Here is a 23,212-nt window from a genome sequence, read left to right as displayed (position 1 = left end):
TCTCTCTCGATATAAACGCTTACCATATTTAGCATTTGGTATATATATATTCCTGATTCCTCTGGGAAGAAGGATATTGGAAAGATATCAAAGCTAAGGCTAGGTAGCTAGCTAGTACTAAAAAGCTAGATTGATCGATCATCTTAATTTCCACGGGAAAAAAAGAGGTGATAATGGAATCATCACTTGTTGAAGACATTGTGATTGTGGGAGCTGGAATTGCTGGTCTCGCAACATCCTTGGCACTTCACAGGTACGTACCTCTTTCACCCTCATCTCCATCACTATTATAGCTAGGAATATATATATAAACTACATATGTTTATTAATTTAATTTAAGCTAAGAATAATTTCACTGCAGGCTGGGTGTCCCAAGTTTGGTGTTAGAATATTCAGATACTTTGAGGGTCACTGGGTTTGCTTTAACAACATGGACTAACGCTTGGAAAGCTTTGGATGCTCTTGGCGTAGGAACCATTCTTCGTCACCAACATGTCCAGCTAAAAGAGTAAATACTATATATATCTTTGTCTCAACTTTATTTCAACTATATATTACCAATGAATCATATATGCACGTTAATATCTAACACGGAGTTTAATTGGTTTAAAGAAAGAGAAGAGAATGATTTTAAAGGGAAAAAAAGGGCTAGAGGAAGAAGAAGTGGGGATAAATTAAAGTACTGGTTTGGTTTGCTTGCTGAATGAAGAAAAACTGTGAATAATAATATATTATTATACCTTTATAAAATAATAACAAAAATTAAAGGTGACGAGTAAAATAAAATTGAGACAATTGATTTAGTTTATATTGTTTAAAAATTATAAATTGATATTCTTTTGGTCTAAATTTTCCAACATATCTAAGTAAACGGAAACAAAAATAAAAAAAAGAAGAAGAGAGATTTTTAACTTTTTTCATCTTCTAAATTCTAAACCAAACGATCGAGAGATAATTAAAAAATTCTCCAGTCTTCATTATTTCTGTACGACAAGATACACAGAAAATCTTATTTGATAATCTTATTTATGCATGGCTTCCACTTCCCAGTCCCGGGATCATACGGCCATACCATGTACAATTTTCCCCTTTAACATCCCTTATATGCATGTTGCGATCAACGAACAATCTCGCGTAATATTTTACTCAATCATTGTCCTATATTTATGATAAGCTTGTAAAATACTTAAGAATTAAAAAAATAAAGACATAATTAAAATACGGTAATTAATGTAATCTTGAACTTGTAAATGAATAGATAAATAAAATAAAAAAAATCCTTCTAAAAATAAAATGGTAAGAACGAAACGTTATTAATTAAAATAATTTTAGTCTTAAACTCTTTTATGTATATAGTATTAGCCTGAAACTAAAGTATACAGGAAATTGGAGTGCAGGAATGTGACTACATCTTTGATTTTAGGGCAGCAAACATCAAGCTTGTCTTTCGAGGGCACAGGAAAACAGTAAGTACACGTACATATATGAATAAAAGTTCATCCTATGCCTTGGCCCTTGGCTCTATAATGTTTTTTCTAATGTCCTGGCTGGTCCAGCTGCTTGCCAATTTGCTATGCTTTTGATTCAACTTGCCAATAATTGCTATTCTTTTTTATTAAATTAATGCGAGAAGAAGGAAAACAATATTTTGATTAAGAAAAGGGCAAAAAGTTTCAGTAGTGGCTGATTGAATCGTTTGTAGATATATGAAACCAACCAATTAAGTTCTAATTAAATTAATTTTGATTTTAAAATTCTTCCATTAATGATATAATGGGTATTGTGTCATGCATGCGATGCAGTGGAGACTGTGAAGTTCGTTGTGTTAGAAGGCAGTTAATGTTGGAAGCAATTGCTAACGAGCTTCCAAGTGGCACCATCAGGTTCTTATCAAAGGTTGTTGCTATTGAAGAATCCGGCTTCTCTAAGATTAAGATAGTCCGTCTTGATGATGGAACAACCATCAAAACCAAGGTAATTAAAAACACAACGAGACGTGACGTGACATGTGAAATTAGCAAATTAATGGAATGATCACATAACAACTAAACAACTTAATTGACTGATATGTGGATGTTTGCAATTGAAAAGGTATTGATTGGGTGTGATGGAATAAACTCCGTGGTGGCAAAGTGGTTGGGCTTCAAAGAGGCCTCTTTTACCGGGAGATACGTAATCAGGGGCTATAAAAAGTTGATGAACAATCATGGGCTTGAGCCCAAATTCATGCACTACTTTGGGAAGGGCTTTCGATCTGGTGTAATGCCTTGTGATGATAACACTGTCTATTGGTTTCTAACTTGGACTCCCACCAGTGAAGGTGAAATTCTTTATTTCATTAATTCACTTGCTAAAATATTTTTTTCTTTTTTACTTTTCAAAATTACAGTTTAATATCCTTTTAGTTTTTTTAATTTAATTTATTAATTTAGTCTTCATAAATTTTAAAAACCAATTTTTGTCAATCATTTTATCATAATGATGTCACATCATAAATCACTTTAATTAGTATATGGTTATGAGTTTCACATTTACTTGTCCACTTTGCTTATGTTGCAGAGAAGGAGCTAGCAAAGAACCCATCCAAAATGAAGCAATTGGTGTTGAGAAAGGTTGAGAAGATGCCAAGTGATATTAAAACCTTTATAGAGAAAACAGAGACAAAAGACATTTTAACATCTCCATTGAAATATAGACATGAGTGGGAGCTCATGTTGGGGAAAATTAGCAAAGGCAACGTTTGTGTTGTTGGAGATGCATTTCACCCCATGGCCCCTGACCTAGGGCAAGGTGGGTGCTGTGCCTTGGAGGATGGGATTATTTTAGCCAGGCATCTAGCCGAGGCATTCACCAAAAAAACTGGCAAACATGTTGCTAAAGAGATGGGTGAAGAGGGTAAGTCTAAGGAGCAATACAAAAAAATTGAGGCTAGCTTGAGGAAATATGCTAAAGAGAGAAGATGGAGAAATATTGATATCAGTGTTACATCTTATGTTCTGGGTTTTGTTCTGCAGGGTGATTTGAAATTGGTCTCACATTTTAGGGACAAACTTTTCCCTGCTTTCCTAGCTGAGCTGCTGTTGAAGAAATCAGATTTTGATTGTGGAAAACTTAATTAACACGCCTAATTGATGTGGAATAATGTAATTAACCATGCATGCATGCCCTCTTGTACTTGGTGGCCTTATAGAATTTTCTCCACCCATTACCAGCGACGTTTATGTGTATGAATAGCGATTTCTAAGAATTTTAATGCATTGTTGTGAAAAATTTTGTCGTCTATATTGTCTCTCGTGTGGTCTATAAAAAACAAATGTACTACTGCAGAAAAGCATCAAGTCCTTGTTACACTTTCGTACAAGAATAAAGATTTGTTTCCCCACTATAGTTTGATGTTATTGTTTAACATAATGAAAATAAAAGTAAATTTTTTATATACAATTAGTATCCAACTTTATATATATATATATATATATATATATATATATATATATATAAAATCAATAAATCCAATTGATGTGATGAATTGGTAATACAGCCTAAGCTTGTGGGGAAGGCCTGCCACCATTGGAGAAAAGCAAAGAGACGCTAGTGTAAGGAAGCTCTAAATTGAATATTAGTCTTGTAAGTTGTAACTAGTCCAAAAGACTTAAGTTTGTAAAGAGAGGGTAGCCTTGTTCTCGTTTTAGTGGTCGAGGGTAGTTGGATGGTGGCGCCAAGGAGCTATAATTTGGATGTAGGCCATATTCGAAACAAAATGACTGTGAAAATACATTCACAACATTAATTAATGTGAAAATTATATTGTAGAAACAAATAATCATAACTTGTAAATAATTTGAAAATTATATATAATTCCCTTATACGAGAAAAACGAAAACCTAACTGTTATATAAAAAATGGCAGGAAAAAAATCAGCTAAAAAAAGAAGAAAAAAGAAAATCAATCCAACAAACGAACCGCTCGTGATTTGACCTAAATCAATTTATACCTCACGCTAGCCCACAAAATTAGACATTATCTTGGATTCAAAGACTACTCTGGAAAGAATTCTCGACAATCTGAAACTTGCACGACCTAAATTAGCATTTTCATGACTTTGCTTCGGAACCAAACATGTTATGTCGTTATTCCTTTTTTTTAATTTTATTTTATAGAGAAGTTATTCCTTTTTAATATTATTTGGAATCGGTATTCCTTTTTGTTAGTTTTGTTATTTTTCCTACTCGGGTGTGTTTGGAATAGCTTAAAAAAATAAATTATTTCAAAATCAGTTTTTATATAGATAAGTCTGTTGAAAAATAATTTGAAGACAAATTCTCCTACGGCCGAAATAAAAATCCCATATTTTTTTAATAGTGAATCCCATGTTAAAATAAAGATTATAATATTAATTACATTCGATTAAACTGGAAAAAAATCAATTAAACCAATTTTAAAAGAGAAAACCGTACCTTTAAAACAATAAAGCAAGAGTGGTGTTAATGTATTCTAACTACATGTTATTTTTTCAAGTCTTCGTTTAATCATGAGTAAAATTTAATAAAAAATTATTTTTTTCAATGATTCAGATAATATATAAATGATTTAATCTTAACTTCAATATATTAATGATAACTTAATTAACTATATATGTTATTAAAGTTAACAAATTAATGAAATAAAAATTTAATATATTCTTTACAAATATTTAAATGTATACGTTAACAAAGTAATGCAATGAAACTTTAATATATTTTTTTACAAATATTTAAACTTATTTGTTACTAATTATCACTTATTTAGAAAAAAAATGTTTAACTAAGAATATTTTCTTAGTAACTATTTGAGTTAAATTACATAAATAAAATTATCAAGTGTAAATTTATTTTAGATATAGTATATATTTTTAAAATAATTATACAATTATTATTTATTTGTTGGAAATAAGAGTAAAATGGTCAGCAAAGTTTTAAAGGAAAAATGAGGTTGTTAACACTATTCTTCGGTAAAAAATGAAATGAAATGTCAGAGTTTTGATCTAGTCTTCAAAACGAACGGTCTTGATGGGGTTAGCAAATATCTGGATATGGAAGCAGAAGCTACCTTCGTGAAATGACGCATTTGCCCCTATTGTAGTACTAGTTCCTCTGTGCGTAGTCTTCATATTCATCTTCTTCATCGTCTTCGTCTGATACCCAAACCTCTTCTTCTGTTTCCCAAGGTACGTTTCAAATCTCGCTCTCGCGTTTCAAGGACTATGGATTTTCTGTTTCCTTTCAATTTTTCGCTAATATCGGTCTATGTTTTGCCATTTTTTATTTTTTATTTAAAAAAAAAACGATTAACCTCGCGCGGCGGCGATGCAACCTTAAAATATAGCTCATTCGTTTGTTCCTTGTTATGTTTGCCTTTTATTTTTTCGTTTTCGATCAATTTATCTGCGTGCCTTTTGTTTTTATTCGTTTAAACGTTTGAGCTACCTTAGGGTATATTAATCTGCGTTTAGCTGTTGATTTCGATTTCGGGTTTGGATATTGTTAATTACGATGCTGTCTGATTTAGCTGAAATGGTTTATTGATGATGCCGTGTGCTTGCGTGCGTGCGAATTTGAATTCGCAAGCTGGATTGCGATTGGCAGCAGAACCGTGTTTTTGTTTGATTCCGCGGTGTGATTTCAGATCCAGAATGGGCTTCCCTTTTTTTTTGTTGACGTATTGATGAAAGTCGGTGGTTTATTTTTCTCCTTTTGGTGGCGTCATGTCACTTTTTTGTTTCTTAGCACCGAAAGTTTTCTCTTAAACCATTTTGTTCAAATGCGTTTTAAATATTTACATTTATTATTATTATTTAGTTAAAGGATGGATTTTGCCCCATGTCTACTTTGTAAATAAAAAAGCTATGGAAGAGGTGGAACTATTGTTTTTGGATAGAACTTGCCTCTTATAAGTTTGTTTATTGATTCTTTTGCTGAATTCAGGTGAATAACAAGATTAGAATATCTATTGACATTGATATGTTATGATTTTAGATGGGAGTTCAACAACATGAAGCGCTTTCTGAAGGCAATGAGCCTGCTGAAAATGCTTGTGCTAGTGGTTTCCTGAACCAAGGTGCTCTTGCCAGTGAGTCTGCCTACAGCGATCCAAGGGTAAACACTGAAAGTAGTGAAGTTAATGAACCGGGTGACAATTCTTATAAGGAAAGTAATACACCACATATCTATAGACAAGATGTTGTGAAAAATACTATCAGTGGCATGATTGGGATTGTGACAGAAGTTGCTGGTGATTCTGATTCTGATTCAGATAGCAGCGTCACTGATGACGAAAATGATACTGAGGATGAGGATGGTGATGATGAGGAAGGCGATGGCATTAATAATGCTAGTAGAAATTCTGAAAGTAATGGTGCTGCTGGGCATTGTAAAACCGATGCTCTTCTGGCTGACCAGCTGCATGTACTGTGGATGGACAAATCTGAATCCACTCTAAATTTCAGCGACGTTGAAGTTGTTGATCGCGGATTTTTACATGGGGATTTTGTTGCTGCTGCTTCAGACCCTACTGGGCGAGTGGGTGTAGTGGTTGATGTCAATATATGTGTGGATCTGTTGGCCCATGATGGATCTATAATAAAAGATGTCTCATCAAAAAATTTAAAACGAATTAGGGATTTCACTGTCGGTGATTATGTGGTGCTTGGACATTGGCTAGGAAGAATTGATGATGTTTTGGATAATGTAACTGTCTTATTTGATGATGGTTCAGTTTGTAAGGTCTCAAAAGCAGATCCATTGAATCTTAAACCAATTTCTAAGAATATTCTTGAAGATGGGCATTTTCCTTATTACCCAGGGCAATGGGTAAGGGCTAGCTCCTCATCAGTTTTCAAGAATTCAAGATGGCTGTCTGGCTTGTGGAAAGCTAATAGGCTAGAAGGTACAGTCACTAAAGTTACAGTTGGATCGGTGTTTGTTTATTGGATAGCATCTGCAGGTTATGGGCCATATTCTTCTACTGCCCCAGCTGAGGAGCAGAGTCCAAAAAACTTAAAATTGTTGTCCTGTTTTGCTCATGCAAATTGGCAATTGGGTGACTGGTGTCTCCTACCCTCGTCTGAACTGTCATCCTCAGCTTCCATGGATAAAGGCATATCAAAATTGGAACTTAACAATTCTGCTAACAATGAATTAGATTCTAATCAGACAGGAAGTGGATGTGATTCAGAAGAAGCTACAGTTGAGGAAACAAATGGGAATAAGGATACTATGGACCTTGATCCAGCTGATGTTTTGGAAGGGAATGATGGAAATGATAAAAGTAATCCTTCACGTGATTCTAGCTCATGCAGCAGTTCTATCTCTGTATCAAAGGAACCTGTCCATGAAGCTTGGCCTCTTCACCGCAAGAAAATTAGGAAAGTTGTCATCAGGAAAGATAAAAGGGCCCGAAAGAAAGAGGAAAGCTTTGAGAAAGCTCTTTTGATTGCCAACACAAGAACAAAAGTTGATGTTGCATGGCAAGATGGAACAGTAGAGCGTGAACTAAATTCTACAAGTTTAATTCCTATAGATAATCCTGGTGATCATGAATTTGTTTCAGAACAATATGTGGTAGAGAAGACCTCCGGTGATGGTGAGGATATTTCTGAAGCTAGGCGAGTTGGGGTTGTGAGAAGTGTTAATGCCAAGGAGCGGACAGCTTGTGTGAGGTGGTTAAAAAAAGTTGCCAGAGCAGAAGATCCTCGAGAGTTTGACAAGGAGGAAGTTGTTAGTGTATATGAGCTAGAGGGCCATCCAGATTATGATTACTGCTATGGGGATGTGGTTGTCCGCCTCTCACCTGTGTCTGTCTGTTCAGAAACAGCTTCTGTTGGAGAGTCCACTGAGAAATCAATGCAGAAAACTGAAGAGAGTGGGATTAAAATCGATGTAAATATCCAAACTGGTGAAACTTTTGTGCAATTTTCTGACCTCTCTTGGGTTGGAAATATAACTGGCCTTAAGAATGGTGATATTGAAGTTACTTGGGCTGATGGGATGGTATCAATGGTATGCTGATTTTGTATATTCATTTTTATGTTATTTCTTCCTGTTCTCTCTCGGTCTTTATACACACAAACACACACAGATACACACATATACATATATATTGCATCTTATTTCAGTCAATGGAAACTGAAGAACTGCTTCCAGTATTTTAATGCCTGGTGGAAATTTAAAAGTTCTAAAAATTTTAAGACTAGGACATAATGGGTCTTTTAAACATCTCGGTGACTAAAATATAATATTCTGCTATTTGCTTTACTGTTACAAGAACTTTATACAATATACTTACAATCAGAGAAGGTTCCTTTATGTTGCTCTGAAGTGTAATGCAGGTCTTTTTTGTAATTTCGGTAATTAGATTAGGTTTTGCTTTCATATGTCTAATATGAGTTAAATCTTAAAGTTGCCAAAACATATTGCACAAGATTGAACAAATATTAGGGAAAAGTATTAAAAGAAGAATCTGCTTACCTTAGTTTGTAGGTATCTACTTCACTGAAATAGAGGGAGCATTCAAACTTGACGATCAAGTAAATTAAAAGTTTAGGGCCTCTGTTTTCTAATCTACCAATGTAATTTAGCCTAATGAGTCCCCAGGATATCCAGGAATACAATCTATGAGCAGAAAGTACAAAAAATACCCAAAATCCCTGAAACAAACACTTAATAAGGATGTCTTTGGGCAAACAACTTACTTAGGGCTCCTTTGTTTAAACTTTTTTTTTCTTAAACAACCTACATTGGCCATATCTCTAGTCAATATTGGATCTCAACAATAGAAAAGCTAGAGACTATCACAATTATGTAAAGATATGCTCTTTTTGCTATTGAGGTTTCTAAAATCCTTTGAAGGTGTGTTGAACAGTTTTTCTGTTCTAAAATAGTTTAAGACTTTTGGGGTTTTGGATCTTTTCCATTCACAGCCTTAGATGATGTTTGAATTAGACTCTTTTAAGATAAGTCCTTTTGGTCTGAAGTCTCTAAGATGCAAAATAAAAGATCGAGGTTGGTATACATACATATATATATATATATATATAGAGAGAGAGAGAGAGAGAGTTTATTTTTTAAGCACTCATGTCTGATGATACAATTTTTCCATTTTGACTGTCAATAATTTACTTTATTTCCAGGTTGGACCCCAAGCAATCTATGTGGTTGGTCGAGACGACGATGATGAATCAATTGCTGCTGGGAGTGAAATAAGTGATGCTGCAAGCTGGGAAACTGTTAATGATGATGAAATGGAAGTCCTTGAGGATTCCAGAGAGGTTTGTTTCTTTTTCCACCTGTACTGTGATTCTTACCATGTTTCAACTTGTTTCTTTCTGAGAGGAAGCCTAAAGAAGAAAAAAAAATGTTATTTGGAATCCTTATCTAAAGTTTGCTTCTACTCATTCAATAAGAGATCTGAGACATGGGAATTGTATTTTCCCAATCTTGCAAAATTTGGTTGTTTTCATGGCCTTCCTCTTCTTTTTGTCCTCACCTTTATGTACACATGTACTCAGGAGCAATGCATCTAATTTTAAGTGGCTTTTAATATTTCAATTTAAGTGATTGTGAAAATGATCATAATCTCATTTCCAAAGGTCTTGAAGACATCCTACCGACCATCTAAAAATGTAGTTATTAGCCCATTTCTTTAATCATGCAATATTATGACATGCAGGATATTGAGAGGGAAAATTCAAGCAGTGTTACTTCTGAGGCAGAAGAAAGTGGAGAGAATGATTTTGGTAGGACTGCAGCTCTCTCTGTTCCCCTAGCAGCATTTCGATTTGTCACTAGACTTGCCAGTGGAATATTCTCAAGAGGCTCAAGGAACTTGGATTCTATTCCCTTGGAGATAAAAGCTGAACGTGAACATCCATCACCTGTAGTTAATGATGAGTCTACTTCACAGAAACATATTGCAATTGATGCTGATAATTCAGGCAATAAGAATGAAAGGTATGATGAGGTTGTTTCAGAAGCAACTGAAACTCTGGAAGCAAGTGCGGCACTTTGTAGCTTGGGAAATGAAGATGCTCCTGCAACTGCAAGTTGTGATAATGACACTTGCAGTTTGAAACATTTTGACATAACTAAAGATCCATCGGACCACTATTTTATTGGTGCAAATGGACAGGTACTGCTGCTGCCCTATTTCTAATAAGAGTAGGGAAATGAAAGAATGTATAAGTAACTTCATGTTTATTGTACATCGGGGGCTGCTAGTATTCTCCTACTTGGTGTATTAGCAACTAACACCTTTTTATTTAAACCAAGATGCCAACTATTTTTCAAAACAAACTAAATTCAAGGGTATTAATGTATTTTAAAATTTATCTATTAAAAAATACTAATTTTCTCTCTCCTAACCTTTCCTTTCCCTGCTATTGTATGTTCTGTTGTAGCAGAGAACAAAGCAATTCGGCCAACTAGAACATAGAGAAAACCAAGCCAGATAGAAAAGAATTAGATTGAAAAGAAAAGAAAAAAAAAACCCACTGCAATACATGATAGTCAAACGTGGCACATCTGTTCCAAATCAAAATTTAGGTCCCCATATGAAATCAAACTTGGAGGAGGAGAGAGAAGTTGAAAAAAAAGTTTTTAAATAAATAAATTTTAAATTATATTAATGCCTTTAAACTTAAGATGTTAAAAGAAAAGGAGTTGGGTTTTGTCCAAACATAAGGGTGTTGGTTGCCAATATAGTCTTTCTTAAAATCAAGTTGGTATATCTTTGATAGATTGGCCATGACACACATGTGCATGCACTTACCCGAATATTCACACAATTTCACTATAGATTAGAATTAATGTAGATTAGGTTCTTATATTTAGCTAACCAAAGATCAACAGTGTTGATCATATCGAAGCATCAAACATGAGTGTGCACACATCTATTCATATGTCTGCTTATTTCTTTTGAATTTGATTTCCTTTATTATATTATACTGCAATCACTAGATTATTTTCAATCCACTTTCAGAGTAACAACCGGAAATGGTTCAAGAAAGTGCAACAAGATTGGAGCATATTGCAGAATAACCTTCCTGGTCAGTGGTACATTTGATGCCATATAAGTTTTGTAGTAGTGACTAGTGAGTTATTCACCCATTTCAGTAAGTGTAAATGTTTGAAACATTTTGACAGAGGAAATCTATGTACGAGTTTATGAAGATAGAATGGATCTCTTGAGAGCAGTTATTGTAGGGCCATACGGAACCCCTTACCAAGATGGACTCTTTTTCTTTGATTTTCACCTTCCGCCAGAATACCCTGATGTTCCACCGGTAAGGAAATTTTATCTTGAAGTTGTTTTATGGTCCAATTTATAATTGCCCCCACCAAAGAAAAAGGAAAGATAGTTAAATGTTAATCACATATTCAATTTGTATAAATTTGGTCTAAATGGATAAATATCTCATGCCTTTTCTGTGTTCTTTGTCTGGGTCTCAAATGATCCAGTCAGCATACTATCATTCTGGTGGTTGGCGGATTAACCCTAATTTGTATGAGGAAGGGAAGGTTTGCCTTAGCCTTCTAAATACATGGACAGGCAGAGGAAATGAAGTATGGGATCCAAAATCTTCTAGCATCCTTCAAGTCCTAGTTTCACTGCAAGGCTTAGTACTCAACTCTAAGCCTTACTTCAATGAAGCTGGGTATGATAAGCAGGTTGGAACAGCTGAAGGAGAGAAAAATTCGTTGTCATACAATGAGAATACCTTTTTACTTAACTGCAAGACTATGATGTATCTTATGAGGAAACCACCCAAGGTGATTATGAATGACGTTTATAAGATATTGTATTTCATTCCATCCATTTGATTGAACTCTTCGTATTTTATCATGATTAGTTAAAGCACTATTGCATTGTCTGTACTTTTCAGTAGACTGGGGGGGGGGGGGGTGTATGGTTCATGTCATCATTATAGAAAATGTAAATTGATAACAGGGTTGGCAAAGAAGCAGAAGGATACTTTGGATAACTTGCATGTTTGAATGGGATTATTTTGGGATTTTTTTTTTAGTTTTTGCTAATTTCCTAGGAGAGCTTTGAAAACAAACTATTATTTCAATGAATGTTTGAATTTGTTTTAGTAATTGTAACATTTGCATATTTCTTTGGCATTAGTTCATGTGTACTTTAGGAGTTGTTGAAGCTGCTGTTGTTTCTTTGAATTGTGCATAGTATATTTGACTGTTATCTTACTGATAAATACTCTAGGATTTTGGAGTGCTCATCAAAGAACATTTTAGGAGGCGGGGTCATAAAATCCTTAAGGCTTGTGATGCTTATATGAAAGGTTTCTTGATTGGCTCGCTGACTAGAGAAGCCTCTGTAAGTGAAAAGAGCAGTCAGAATTCAACCTCTGTGGGTTTCAAGTTGATGTTAGCCAAGATAGTACCAAAGCTTTTCTTGTCACTATGTGAGGTTGGAGCTGATTGTGAGGAATTTAAGCATCTGAAAGATTTGTAGCGAAGTTCTATGGTTGATACGTCACTTCATTTCTCAAATTAAAGCCAACTTTGGTCTGCTAACTCTGACCCAAGGTACCAACAAGTGTAAAGGTTCTCATATAGTGTCAATGTTTTGATTCCTACTATTTGTACCCTTTAATTTCTCTTGTTTAAAAGATCAATTCACTTCTAGGAGCTTGAAGGAACATAATTTGGTGGGATTTATTGACATCGAGACAAGCAACCACTGACAGTGCAAGCTGGATATACTTTTGATTTTGGTCGCCTGAAGTGGGGAGGCAATGTTGGTTACTAACTTGTATGCTGTTTACCTTTTTTCTTAATTTTTGTTTCTTTTATAACTGGGGATTAACTGAGCGCAATGGCATCGTGTGATCCTTGTAGCCAATTTCACTTGATGTGAAATAAGGCTTTTGTCGGTGTTTTATATCTGGGGACAGGGTGGGAATCGGGGTTGGATTTTCGCAGGTATTTGAAAGGGTTTGGTTGTCTTGCATTGATTGATTTACCTTCTGTTTCTCAAGAATACGATGAATTGAATATAATTGGACAATCACTTCCTGCGCCCCCTTCCCCCCCCTTCTGTTATAGTATAATGGATACTTCATATTTGTGCATATTGACATTTTTGTCGTGACTGAATCTAGTGTTAGGTTGTAATTTTTTTTTCCTGTGATGCTTTCCCATGTCTTGATGACCTTTTTTATTCCTATTAATTCCAATTTTCCATTACTATCTGGTATTTATCAGAACCTCTATTATTTATTTGTCCATTTAAGATATGCTTGACCATACATGAATCTGTTGGAATAAGTGGAATAAAAGTTAAAATTTCAACGTTAAATACGCGACTTTCTATAACTCTTATTTGTACTGATTATCGTTTTTGCAATGTATATCCTATATTAAGTAACTATTGAAAAACGTGTTACTCTAAGGTTATCTCGGAACCTGCTGATATTTCATATTTGTTCTCCCATGCAAAAGGAAAAAATGGTTATGCTCCTCACCATCCATGTTTTCCATTTGCGACCAATTGCGCAGCATTCATTCCTTGATGTCACTTATTATACTAAATGTGAAATGAAATTTATCGTTTGAGTCGACTTTGCTTTTGATGGAAGAAATGAAAATCTTGAATTTACGCGGTTGCTTCTAGTTTTTGCTTACATTGATGTTTTGTATGGTTTCTAGTTTCTACTTGTTGGCCCTCCTTTGCATCAAAAATAAAATATTCGAATGATTTTGCCTTTTAAGTCTTTCTAATATTAAAAAATATGAAATAGATTTGTGCACCCCAATGTCCATTCTTGAAGTAACAAAATTTCTGTTTAATAGTGTAAAGAAAACTATATATGTATCTACACTAAAATACATGCCATCAACTTATGAGTGAAATTCTAAAGAACAAATTTTGTTTTTACTTTTTAAGTATAAAATTAGGCTTAGAACTCTTTTAGTTTGTGTCTGGTGCACTTTACCTCGTGTAAATGTTTCTATTTATAATATTGAAGAGATATGTATTTGGGTCCTTTTTCAAAAAAAAAAGAAAAATTTAAAATAATTTTATATCTCTTTATCTTTATAAAAATAAGAATTATTTTATATTTTTTATATAAGTCAAAGATAATTTATACATGATTAATTATAATTACAATAATTAATCACATTCTTATAAGTAGTAATAGAATATTATTCTTATTTTATGGATAACTTTCACATTTGTAAAATAATACTCTCATTTTTATATTAATTATAGGTGCTAGCAAAAAATATAATAATATTCCACTAAAATATTTATTTGATTAAATTAAATTTTATAATTTAATTATCAAATAAATTTTTCTTTTGCAAAGATTGGAACACTCATTTGTTGTGATCCTCTAAGTTCAGTGTTAAACCGATAGTAAATTAATCATGATTAATTTACTAAGCAAGGTAGACGTCTAACAACATTACTTAACGTCCGGATAACATAGAGTAACATTTTAATTCTCTTTTAGTCCTTGTAATTTGAAAACTATAGGGACTAAAAAAGAAAAAATCATGAAACTATAAGGACTAAAAAGACCGCTTTTAAAACTAGAGGGACTAAAAAAGAATTAAAATGTAAACTATAGAGACTAAAAAGACCACTTTCAAACTATAGAGACTAAAAAAGTAAGAATCATGAAACTATAGGACCAAATGAGTAATTTAACCTAAAATTAAATAGGAGAAAAACAAATTGAGGTTGACACTCGTTCTTACTAGTTTTGCGTCTGGAATCAGTTTGGTCCTACAATGAGTCAGCTATGATATTCAAGAATCCTTCGTGCAACACAATTTGAGGCACAATTCTGGGACCACAACATCATGATAAGGCTATTGCTTCCTGCATTTCTCGGTTGTTTCCTGCACTACCTTTTTGTCTTTCAGAATGAATAATTTGAAATGTAAAATTATATTTCTGAACTCTCTCTTTTTACTATTGAAATAATCAATTTGAAAGGTTAGAAATAAAAAAAAAATTCTAGAAAGAGTATAGGATGTAACTTGGGGAGTGCAGGAATCAACAACCTCACTATTATACTAAAACTAGTCCAACAGGAATTTTCGGTGGCCCATGGCCGAAGCCCAAATAATTTGACAAATGAGCCGTGCATAAAACAATAAATTAAAATCCCTTAGAATAACAATCCTTCCATTAAGAGTTGTTGCTTGACAATTGTAAAATAACAGATAGATGTTCTTATTCAATACAATGTGTCCCCTTGCTATTAAGTTATTAGAGTCAACAAGAGGGGGAAAAGACCAAACATTGTTTGATATAGTCTATGACCATGATGAATGGCCGGCTGAGAGTTAGATATAAAATAAATAATGGACGAAGTATAATAATAATAATTATGAACCCTTATTGAAGTTTCATATGAAAACTATACCATTTGCGTAGCAATAGTTACTTAAGTGTGTGTGGCCAAACATAAAACACAACGATAACGTATCTTGGGTGTGAAGTTAACAATTATTCGGCCAGCTATGCAAGTTTGTTTTGGGTCCATTAGGCCGTTTTCTATTTAATTAGCACAGTTTATTATGCCAGCTCCTATTTTGTTTGAATACCAAATCATGACATAACAAACTTCCCAATGCTGATAAAATCACAAGATCATTTAGACCCCCACATTTGAACTGCTTCAAACACAAGCAACTTTGTGGCAAGTGGCTATCCACCCTCATTTCAGTCACTGCTTCATGCTATCTTATATTTTCAAGGATATGGGGGAAACACGTTTTCTCAAAAATTGTACCTTCTTGATGGCGATTCTTACTTTGCTTTCTAGCTTTCTCTTGAACCATGTCATGGCTAGTGTTTACACTGTTGGTGACCAAGAAGAATGGAGTAGCCAAACAAATTATGCTTCATGGGCAGAGAGATACAATTTTAGCCAAGGCGATGTTCTTGGTAATTCCTTCATTCTTTACTTGATCATTGTGTTTGATTCTTGACTTTTTTGTTTTCATCAATACAAGACATTGCTATATATAATTTTATTATCTTTGAATAGAGTCTTTATTTATTTGGGGTGCTGTTTTGGTTTAGTTTTCAAGTACGTGAAAGGGCAACATAATGTTTATGAAGTGACAGAAGACACGTTCCGATCGTGTGATGCAAGTAGTGGTGGAGTGTTGGCCAAGTATGAGAGTGGAGAAGATCAAGTGGCACTCAGTGAGGTGAAGAGACATTGGTTCATTTGCAACATAGCAGGGCACTGCCTTGGAGGCATGAGGTTTGGAATTGAAGTAAAAGATGGCAACAGTGTTACTAATTCCACGGATGTTGCATTTAACCCACCAATTGAACCAACTCCCTCGCATAATTCTTGTACCTGTTATTATGTGTCTGAAAGATGGAGAGTGATTGAGAATTTTATTCCTTTAGGATTATTATTATTGTTGAACTATTACTTTTGATTAATGGTCAGGTACTTAGGTACGTGGATTTGATTATTTATTTCTGCATATTGCTTTCATATGTACAATTTTACAATTCATTAATTAAGTACAAAAGAGGGGTCTTCTTCTAGAATGGCAGATATAAAAATGAAAATTAGACTCCTACCTGGGTCATCCATGTGTTTGGTGTGAAGGTCAAGCAAGCAATTTATGATGGTTAAGGGACTTTTTGTGTGAACAAAAAGCATATATACCCACCCTATGGCCAGCTATCATAACCTGAGTTTGTCCAACATTACATGTGATGTATCCATGTTGTCATGTTTACAAGAAATTTTTCAATACACAATCCCTATCTCTTGTAGGAAACCTTTAAAGAGAAATTACATGGTAACATGTTACTCTTATCTTTTATATTTTTTCTCTTTTCATTTTCCATGGACTCAAGCTCATTCAACTTGTTGATACCAGTAATAAAACTTAAATTTTACAAAGGCATTCTATCAACTCCCACCTCTCATTAATGCCAAAATGTATATTTTAACTATTCTTACAATTATAATTAGTTATCCCAAACCCATTAATGAGTCGTTTATGTCTTTTATCATAGTGTTATGTCCAAATTTATAATAAAAATTAATTAATGGTTGAAAAATATAAAAAAAAATCTTGCTAACAAAATAAAAAAATTAAGAGTTATAAAATCTAAAGAATTAAAATAATATATTATATTTGACTAATAAAAATTAGAAAATTAAACAATAGCTTTTGTATTATTTTTATTTTTTCATAATTCTTCTCATCATGTTACTCATACTCAATATTAATATTATATTTGATTAACCATTATACTTAACAAATTATACGCACTCCTGGTCTTACACTCCATGAAGAGATCACATCAATCACATATTAGCCAATGAGTTATTCCTAAGCATTAATATTAGGACATGGTTCCTAAGGATGACTATGATGAATAATTATGGTGTAATGATGTATGTGGGTATATGGATTGGATTAGATGATGAAATTTCATTCCTTATAAAAAAATATAATTTTTTAATGAAAAGAATAGATATTTTTATTTAGTTGTTATTTAGACCCCAATTTTGCTAGTTAGAACGTTCTCTCTCTTCTTTCTGTGATGATGAGCTGTATCATCCTTCACACCGTAAACTTTATTATTCTTTTAAAACTTTTTATATCCATTCTTCATTGACCTAGTGAAATTAAAAAAGAAATAAAACTATAGAGACAAAAGAAAAATAAAAAGTATTAAAAATTATTTTCTATACCAGCATATCCCAGTTTTGTAAAGTATTATTTTAAAACTCTTTTTAGTAATATCTGGAATTATGTTTTAAATAAAAGCACATAGTTCTAGAAATTAATACATAGAAGCCAGATTATGGAAAGTAATATTTGATAATAGGGAAAGAAAACGAAATCAAATGCATACACATTAGTGAACACATTAACCAAAAATAACACGATAAACGCACACCTCTTCCATGAAATAAAATTGAAAATTACTTTTGTAAGACTAATTTTTTTTGTTAGTTTGTAAATTGAAAGTTGTGACTAAAATGAAGAACATGCGCCTTGTGAAATGCCTAATAGACCAAAATTGATGTTGAGTATAACTTATTGAATAAGATCAACTCAATCTTTTTAAAGAAAATAATTTAGATCCAACCAAATCTCATGTTATTTTAATAGTTACAATGGATCAATGAATTCAAAACTGATCAAAATTATTCTGTAAACACTCCTCATTTTAAAAGAATAAAGTATAATAATAATAATCGATTTAAATAATAATGATTTTTTTAAAATTTACTTAAACCTTTGGTGGGTTAGGCCTTGATATAGATGTATGCACCATTTTCACCTTCATTATAACAAGTGGTATGAGATTTTTATAAGTGATTCAGGACATGTCAACAACCACACAGCATGTATGACATTATGCGATCAAGATGTAACACATAACTATGAATTTAATCACACAAGTTAAGATCTCTTTAATATTGTTTCAGGCATTACCATGCCAACAGCCAGCTTGTCCCCTCTAATTATAGTCATGTTTAACCTCCTATCAAGTCATTATACAACCTACACAATTTCTCTCAAGAAAAAATTATTATAGCATTTACCATTATGATGTGTTAATGTTAGGTGACATATATAACTAAATAATGTAATTTAATAAAGATAATTAATAAAACTCAGGAACATGTCACGTGAGACTCTATAATAAACTTATGATATTTTGTTCTATCCGACATATATATTGACTACTAGATACATTAGTTATTTTAACTACTAGTTGCATGCACATGCTTTCATCCCTCTTCTCAGTATATATGTATATGTGTTCTATTCTAATATACTAACTGTTGTTGCTCAAACATCACAAACTCAACCTACTAGCCATATTGGCCAAAGCATCCGTACGCGCATTTACCTTCCTATAAATATGCTTCAAAAATGAAACACCCTGTCTTCATCCCATGCCACGCGACAACAAGAGTTAAAAACAAATACTATCGTACTCACGATCTCATCTCAAAAACATTGGAATTACCTAGCTATCAAAATCATTTACAAGTCAAAAGTATGTCACTTTTTTTTTTTTTACAATGATTGTCTTGACGTTTGAATTTAGAACATTATGCATATTACTTCCAAATTTCTCACCACTAGACCGATCTTAGTGGTTCAAAAGTACTAATAATAATAATAACTATTCAAACTCAAAAAATATTTTATTTTTATCACTTAAATAAAATAAATATTTACAGTTTTCTTAATTTTGCACAATATTAATTTAAAAATTTACTATTTTCAACAAATTAAATATCATAGCAGGTCAATACCTTTAATTTCTACATACAACTTTTAACTCTCAAATATATATATATATATATATATATATATATATATATATATGATTTAAAAAATTGTTTTTTTAAGGGTTGTCAACGTTTTGCCATACATTTGTATGATTGTAAAATAAAATTATTCCAGTAATGAAAGCTCTATATTAATCACGCATGCTAAATTATTATTAAAAATGTTTAATATAACAAAGTTTATAATGAGAGAACACATGATGGTCGATCAAAGGTTAACTATGAAACTGGTGCGGGTAGGCACCTATCTGCTGGTGGTTGTGAAGTTGATGTTGATCCCTTCCCACCCCATTTTCCGGCGTTGCTGTCATCTCATGAGTCCACCCTCTATAACGGTTCCGCGTAAGCTCTAGCAGTGAGTCTCTTACATCTTCAGCCTCAACCGTTTCATTATCCTTTTTCTGTTCAGCACCCGCAAAAAAGTAAAAGAAAAAGTGAATAATAACCATTGTCATCAACCAATTAATTCAATGTATGTGTATGAATTGACATGTCGATATCACTAGTGCAAAATATATAGACTTAATTGTAGAGTTAGAAGATGCTATATCATATCTTACTTCCACTTTAAAAACATTTGAGACGAGTCCCGTGTGGCTGGTTACCGTGGCATGCACTACATCCATGCCAATAGTGTTCAACGCTTCCATCAGTTTCACAAACCCACCAGGCCTGTGCTCACAGAAAACCTTCACAAAATACTCATTCTCATCTATCAGAGCCACTTCCACTTGCGGCTGCATTTCAATAAGCAAATTTGCACTTAAAAGTTCAAGTCACAAAACCACAATATATTTGTGCACAAACAATACAGCACCACTCATGCATGTCTAAACTAAAACAAAAGGTAAGCAAAAATTATTGTATTGTCCAAAACTATCAATGTTTATGGAATTATGGCCATGACTAATCTCTTCGTGACATTTACCCTAGTTTTATTTATTTATTTATTTTTTTGTAAATTAATAAACTCGGCTACGTGTCACTGAAGATTAATCATAATTATGGACATTTGATGGTCTTAGACCATACAATAATTTAAGATAGGATACATATAGAGAGAGAGAGAGACAGAGGTACCTCCATCTGCTGGGTCTGCTTATCAATGACAGTAGCACCTTCCTGCTTTTGTTTGGAGACATATCCATTCCCTGATGTTCCCACATGCAACCCAGTTTGGGCCTTATCATGTTCAGCATTTGGCCCAAGTTCAGCACCTACACCAATATTCATGCAGTTGCTTTCAGTGTCTGCATTCTCCTCAAGCTCATCTTGGAGCTCCTTCACTTGCTTCTGCAAATCCTTCACATACTCAATGGCATCTCCAAGAATGGATGCCCTATCCAGCTTAGAGATCCTAGGAACCAAAGAACGAAGGTTATATAGCCTATCATTGAGTTTCTTCCTTCTCTTTCTTTCAGCCACAAGGTTCTTGGATTGGTTCCCTTTTCCATTCCTCCTCCTATACTTTCCATCTAATTCCTCTTCTTCGTTCTGGTCACTGCAATCTGACATTGAATCTGATCTGCCAACAACGTTTTTCATCAAGTCCTTGTCTTCCTCTTGCTTCTGATCTTTTGCCTCCACGTATTGTGAATCTATTGTCATGAGGCTTTTCTGATACGTGTCATGCTCATGCCCAGGCTCCTGATCATCTTCTGGGTTGGTTTGCTCGTCGTGAAGGAAGGAATTACCAGCTTGGTATTCTTCAGAGAAAGCAGCATCGCTCTTCATTCTGTTGTGCTGGTTGTAGTTGAACTGCTGCATGAAGTTCAGTTGAGAATTACACAGACCAATATTGCGGTGGTCCATATCAGTGATGACATGTTCTGATGGATGGAATAAGTGATTATTGTTCCTGTTGTTGTTCCCTTCGTTTTCATCTTGTATAAGTGGGTTTGATTGCATGTTGCTCACGTCAATGTTGAAGCTCATTGAGTGGTTCACGGCTTCAATGCACTGGTTTGTCACAAAATCTATTAGTTGATGATCTTCAGACACCTGCGACAAATATATAAAAAGAGAGAAAGTAAGTTTAATGTATTATAAATGCTCCCTAGCTACAAGAACATATATATTAATATATGTCATGACAGTACTTGTTTAGTTACAAACAGCTCAACTAGTCCACCCGGCACCGAAATCAAAACCTGGGTCCCAATTGTTTCCTGCAAAATAAATCAGTACTCATTAATATATATATATATATATATATATATATATATATGGAATAGATGAAAAAGGTTAAATTCGTTTTGCACCTCATAGATGAAGTGAAAAAATAAAGAATATTAACGTGGAGAAAATTGACTTACTTCCAAAATGTTAGGATCCATGCCATTGGAATAGTTCACCCAGTTGGGTTGGTTTGTTAATAGGGTCTGTGCATGAATCCTGTTAATTAATTGTGGCATAAATTAATATTTCAATTGTAGATAAAGGGAAGGGAAATATTATAATATATATATATATATATATATACATACCCAGAATTATCAATGGGTATGCAAGTGGAAAGCTGTGAAAGAAGATCACAGGGCTTTGTTCTGGGGTGTGGATAAGTGATATCTCTGCATGAAGCCACAGAAGAGACAGGGAAAAGATGTTCTTCCCCAGCATTTTGATTGCTTTCAGTGCCAGCACAACAGCATCCCAACCACTCAAGAAACCTAGAGCAAGTGCAACCATCACATTTTAACACAATTAAGGAGAGACAGAGAAAAACATGAATAATGATTATTAGTTAATTATGCATAACCTTTGGTCTTCACTCAATTTCCAGTAGATGCAATAGTCCCATCCGTTCAAACCCACGAGGGGTCTTAGTCTCTCTACTAAGTGTTGCATGCTGATGTTCATCTCACCTGAAATTAATAATTGGTAAAATGCCAAATATTGATGCTGAGAATCGCTAGCTAGCCGACACAAAACCAGGTACTAAACCAATCAAGAGTTTGTCAGATATCAAATACTGATATTTCTGATCTTATGTCTCATATTTTTTTTTGTGTGTGTATAATGTAATGTACTGAATGATAATGCATATCTAGCTAGTAAGAATTTGTCAGTCATAGAATATGGTAAAGATTTGTTCTTGTGACGCTATATATTATATCGTACTTGATATGCTTATATATATACACATATCCCGTGCACTTTTGAAGCACCCACATGCATCCACGAAAATACCCCCATAAATAGAAAACTAATGAGATATATAGACCTGGATGATGATAGTGGAACTTCCTCTTTGAGCTCGCAAAAGCAAAGTGGCAATGGTTACTTCCTTTGACTAAAAGCAAGAAAAGCAAGAGCAAAATTGAAGAACAAACAGACCAGAAGTAGCAGAAGAAACAAAAACTGATATCCATAAAAAAACTTAGTTGATAGCAACAGTTAACTGCACCATCATAACCCAAAAGTTTGAATCATATCCACCTTATGCCGAAAGTCCCATCTCAGCAAACTCAAAGTTCCTTGTATCAGTGCCTAGGAAGAAAGGAAGATGCAAACAATATCGAAAGCACACACCCGGTTCCTTCCTTCTTTATATATCATAATATAATCATAGCAATATCTTTATATATATAAAAATATTGGAGCGTATAATGTGGCTGTTACTATGGTAGGTGAACTGCAGAGGGTGAATGAGAGAGAGGGAGGGATTTTTGCAATGAAATAATTCTTTTGCCTTGTGGTCTGTTAAAAAAGAGAAACGAGAAATGAGGAAAGAAAGGTGAATTGAAAGATATAGATGAGTTGGTGATGATGGCAGGAGCATATTGCATGATCCAAGATGGCGTACAAAACCTTAACTACCTTGCTAAAGTTTTTCATTCGTTTTGGATAGTA

The 23,212-nt window shown here is 33.7% G+C and overlaps 4 protein-coding genes across 7 annotated transcripts; 3 read left to right on the top strand and 1 right to left on the bottom strand.

The window, feature by feature from the left end:
* Positions 1–3,387, top strand: LOC114369458 (monooxygenase 2-like). Of its 3 annotated transcripts, XM_028326690.1 has the most exons (7): positions 1–253; positions 362–508; positions 1,383–1,466; positions 1,803–1,974; positions 2,092–2,320; positions 2,560–2,895; positions 3,015–3,387. In XM_028326690.1, the coding sequence occupies exons 1-7, from the start codon at positions 174–176 to the stop codon at positions 3,017–3,019; spliced, it is 1,053 nt and encodes a 350-aa protein (XP_028182491.1). In that variant the 5' UTR covers positions 1–173; the 3' UTR covers positions 3,020–3,387. The 3 variants fall into 3 exon arrangements, with proteins under 3 accessions (XP_028182491.1, XP_028182489.1, XP_028182490.1); XM_028326688.1 differs by having other exon boundaries at positions 5–253; positions 2,560–3,387; XM_028326689.1 differs by having other exon boundaries at positions 10–253; positions 1,398–1,466; positions 2,560–3,387.
* Positions 3,388–5,071: 1,684 nt separating this feature from the next.
* Positions 5,072–13,169, top strand: LOC114369635 (probable ubiquitin-conjugating enzyme E2 23). 2 transcript variants are annotated; one of them, XR_003657674.1, is made up of 9 exons: positions 5,072–5,203; positions 6,012–8,033; positions 9,164–9,301; positions 9,703–10,161; positions 11,011–11,077; positions 11,175–11,314; positions 11,490–11,801; positions 12,253–12,578; positions 12,679–13,169. XR_003657674.1 is itself a non-coding variant. In XM_028326865.1 (8 exons), exons 2-8 carry the CDS (start codon positions 6,012–6,014, stop codon positions 12,502–12,504), a joined length of 3,390 nt encoding a protein of 1,129 aa, XP_028182666.1. In that variant the 5' UTR covers positions 5,072–5,203; the 3' UTR covers positions 12,505–13,169. The 2 variants fall into 2 exon arrangements, 1 of the variants encoding a protein (XP_028182666.1); XM_028326865.1 differs by having other exon boundaries at positions 12,253–13,169.
* Positions 13,170–15,454: 2,285 nt separating this feature from the next.
* LOC114370834 (mavicyanin-like) lies at positions 15,455–16,794 on the top strand. The gene is made up of 2 exons (XM_028328224.1): positions 15,455–15,954; positions 16,093–16,794. The coding sequence occupies exons 1-2, from the start codon at positions 15,744–15,746 to the stop codon at positions 16,461–16,463; spliced, it is 582 nt and encodes a 193-aa protein (XP_028184025.1). The 5' UTR covers positions 15,455–15,743; the 3' UTR covers positions 16,464–16,794.
* A 2,637-nt stretch (positions 16,795–19,431) lies between these two features.
* On the bottom strand, positions 19,432–22,926 carry LOC114371051 (transcription factor ABORTED MICROSPORES-like). Its single transcript, XM_028328458.1, has 8 exons — positions 22,584–22,926; positions 22,119–22,224; positions 21,847–22,029; positions 21,676–21,754; positions 21,460–21,528; positions 20,441–21,361; positions 19,921–20,097; positions 19,432–19,761 (listed from the first exon to the last, which is right to left on the bottom strand). Exons 1-8 carry the CDS (start codon positions 22,729–22,731, stop codon positions 19,576–19,578), a joined length of 1,869 nt encoding a protein of 622 aa, XP_028184259.1. The 5' UTR covers positions 22,732–22,926; the 3' UTR covers positions 19,432–19,575.
* Positions 22,927–23,212: the final 286 nt, after the last annotated feature.

The sequence above is a fragment of the Glycine soja genome, chromosome 10 (assembly GCF_004193775.1).
Source record: "Glycine soja cultivar W05 chromosome 10, ASM419377v2, whole genome shotgun sequence".
NCBI classification, from domain to species: Eukaryota; Viridiplantae; Streptophyta; class Magnoliopsida; order Fabales; family Fabaceae; genus Glycine; species Glycine soja.
Note: the sequence above shows the minus strand (reverse complement) of the source record. Positions and strands in the feature narration are given on the sequence as shown.

Excerpts from the sequence above, each read along its gene's own strand:
- LOC114369635 (XM_028326865.1), top strand. The coding sequence starts at position 6,012 with ATGGGAGTTCAACAACATGAAGCGCTTTCTGAAGGCAATGAGCCTGCT. Across the intron at positions 8,034-9,163 it reads CTGATGGGATGGTATCAATG|GTTGGACCCCAAGCAATCTA; the intron begins GTATGCTGATTT and ends CTTTATTTCCAG. Across the intron at positions 9,302-9,702 it reads TCCTTGAGGATTCCAGAGAG|GATATTGAGAGGGAAAATTC; the intron begins GTTTGTTTCTTT and ends TATGACATGCAG.
- LOC114370834 (XM_028328224.1), top strand. The coding sequence starts at position 15,744 with ATGCTATCTTATATTTTCAAGGATATGGGGGAAACACGTTTTCTCAAA. Across the intron at positions 15,955-16,092 it reads TAGCCAAGGCGATGTTCTTG|TTTTCAAGTACGTGAAAGGG; the intron begins GTAATTCCTTCA and ends GTTTTGGTTTAG.
- LOC114369458 (XM_028326688.1), top strand. The coding sequence starts at position 174 with ATGGAATCATCACTTGTTGAAGACATTGTGATTGTGGGAGCTGGAATT. Across the intron at positions 254-361 it reads ACATCCTTGGCACTTCACAG|GCTGGGTGTCCCAAGTTTGG; the intron begins GTACGTACCTCT and ends ATTTCACTGCAG. Across the intron at positions 2,321-2,559 it reads TTGGACTCCCACCAGTGAAG|AGAAGGAGCTAGCAAAGAAC; the intron begins GTGAAATTCTTT and ends CTTATGTTGCAG.
- LOC114371051 (XM_028328458.1), bottom strand. The coding sequence starts at position 22,731 with ATGGATATCAGTTTTTGTTTCTTCTGCTACTTCTGGTCTGTTTGTTCT. Across the intron at positions 21,755-21,846 it reads ATACCCATTGATAATTCTGG|GATTCATGCACAGACCCTAT; the intron begins GTATGTATATAT and ends ATTAATTAACAG. Across the intron at positions 19,762-19,920 it reads CAAATGTTTTTAAAGTGGAA|AAAAAGGATAATGAAACGGT; the intron begins GTAAGATATGAT and ends GGTGCTGAACAG.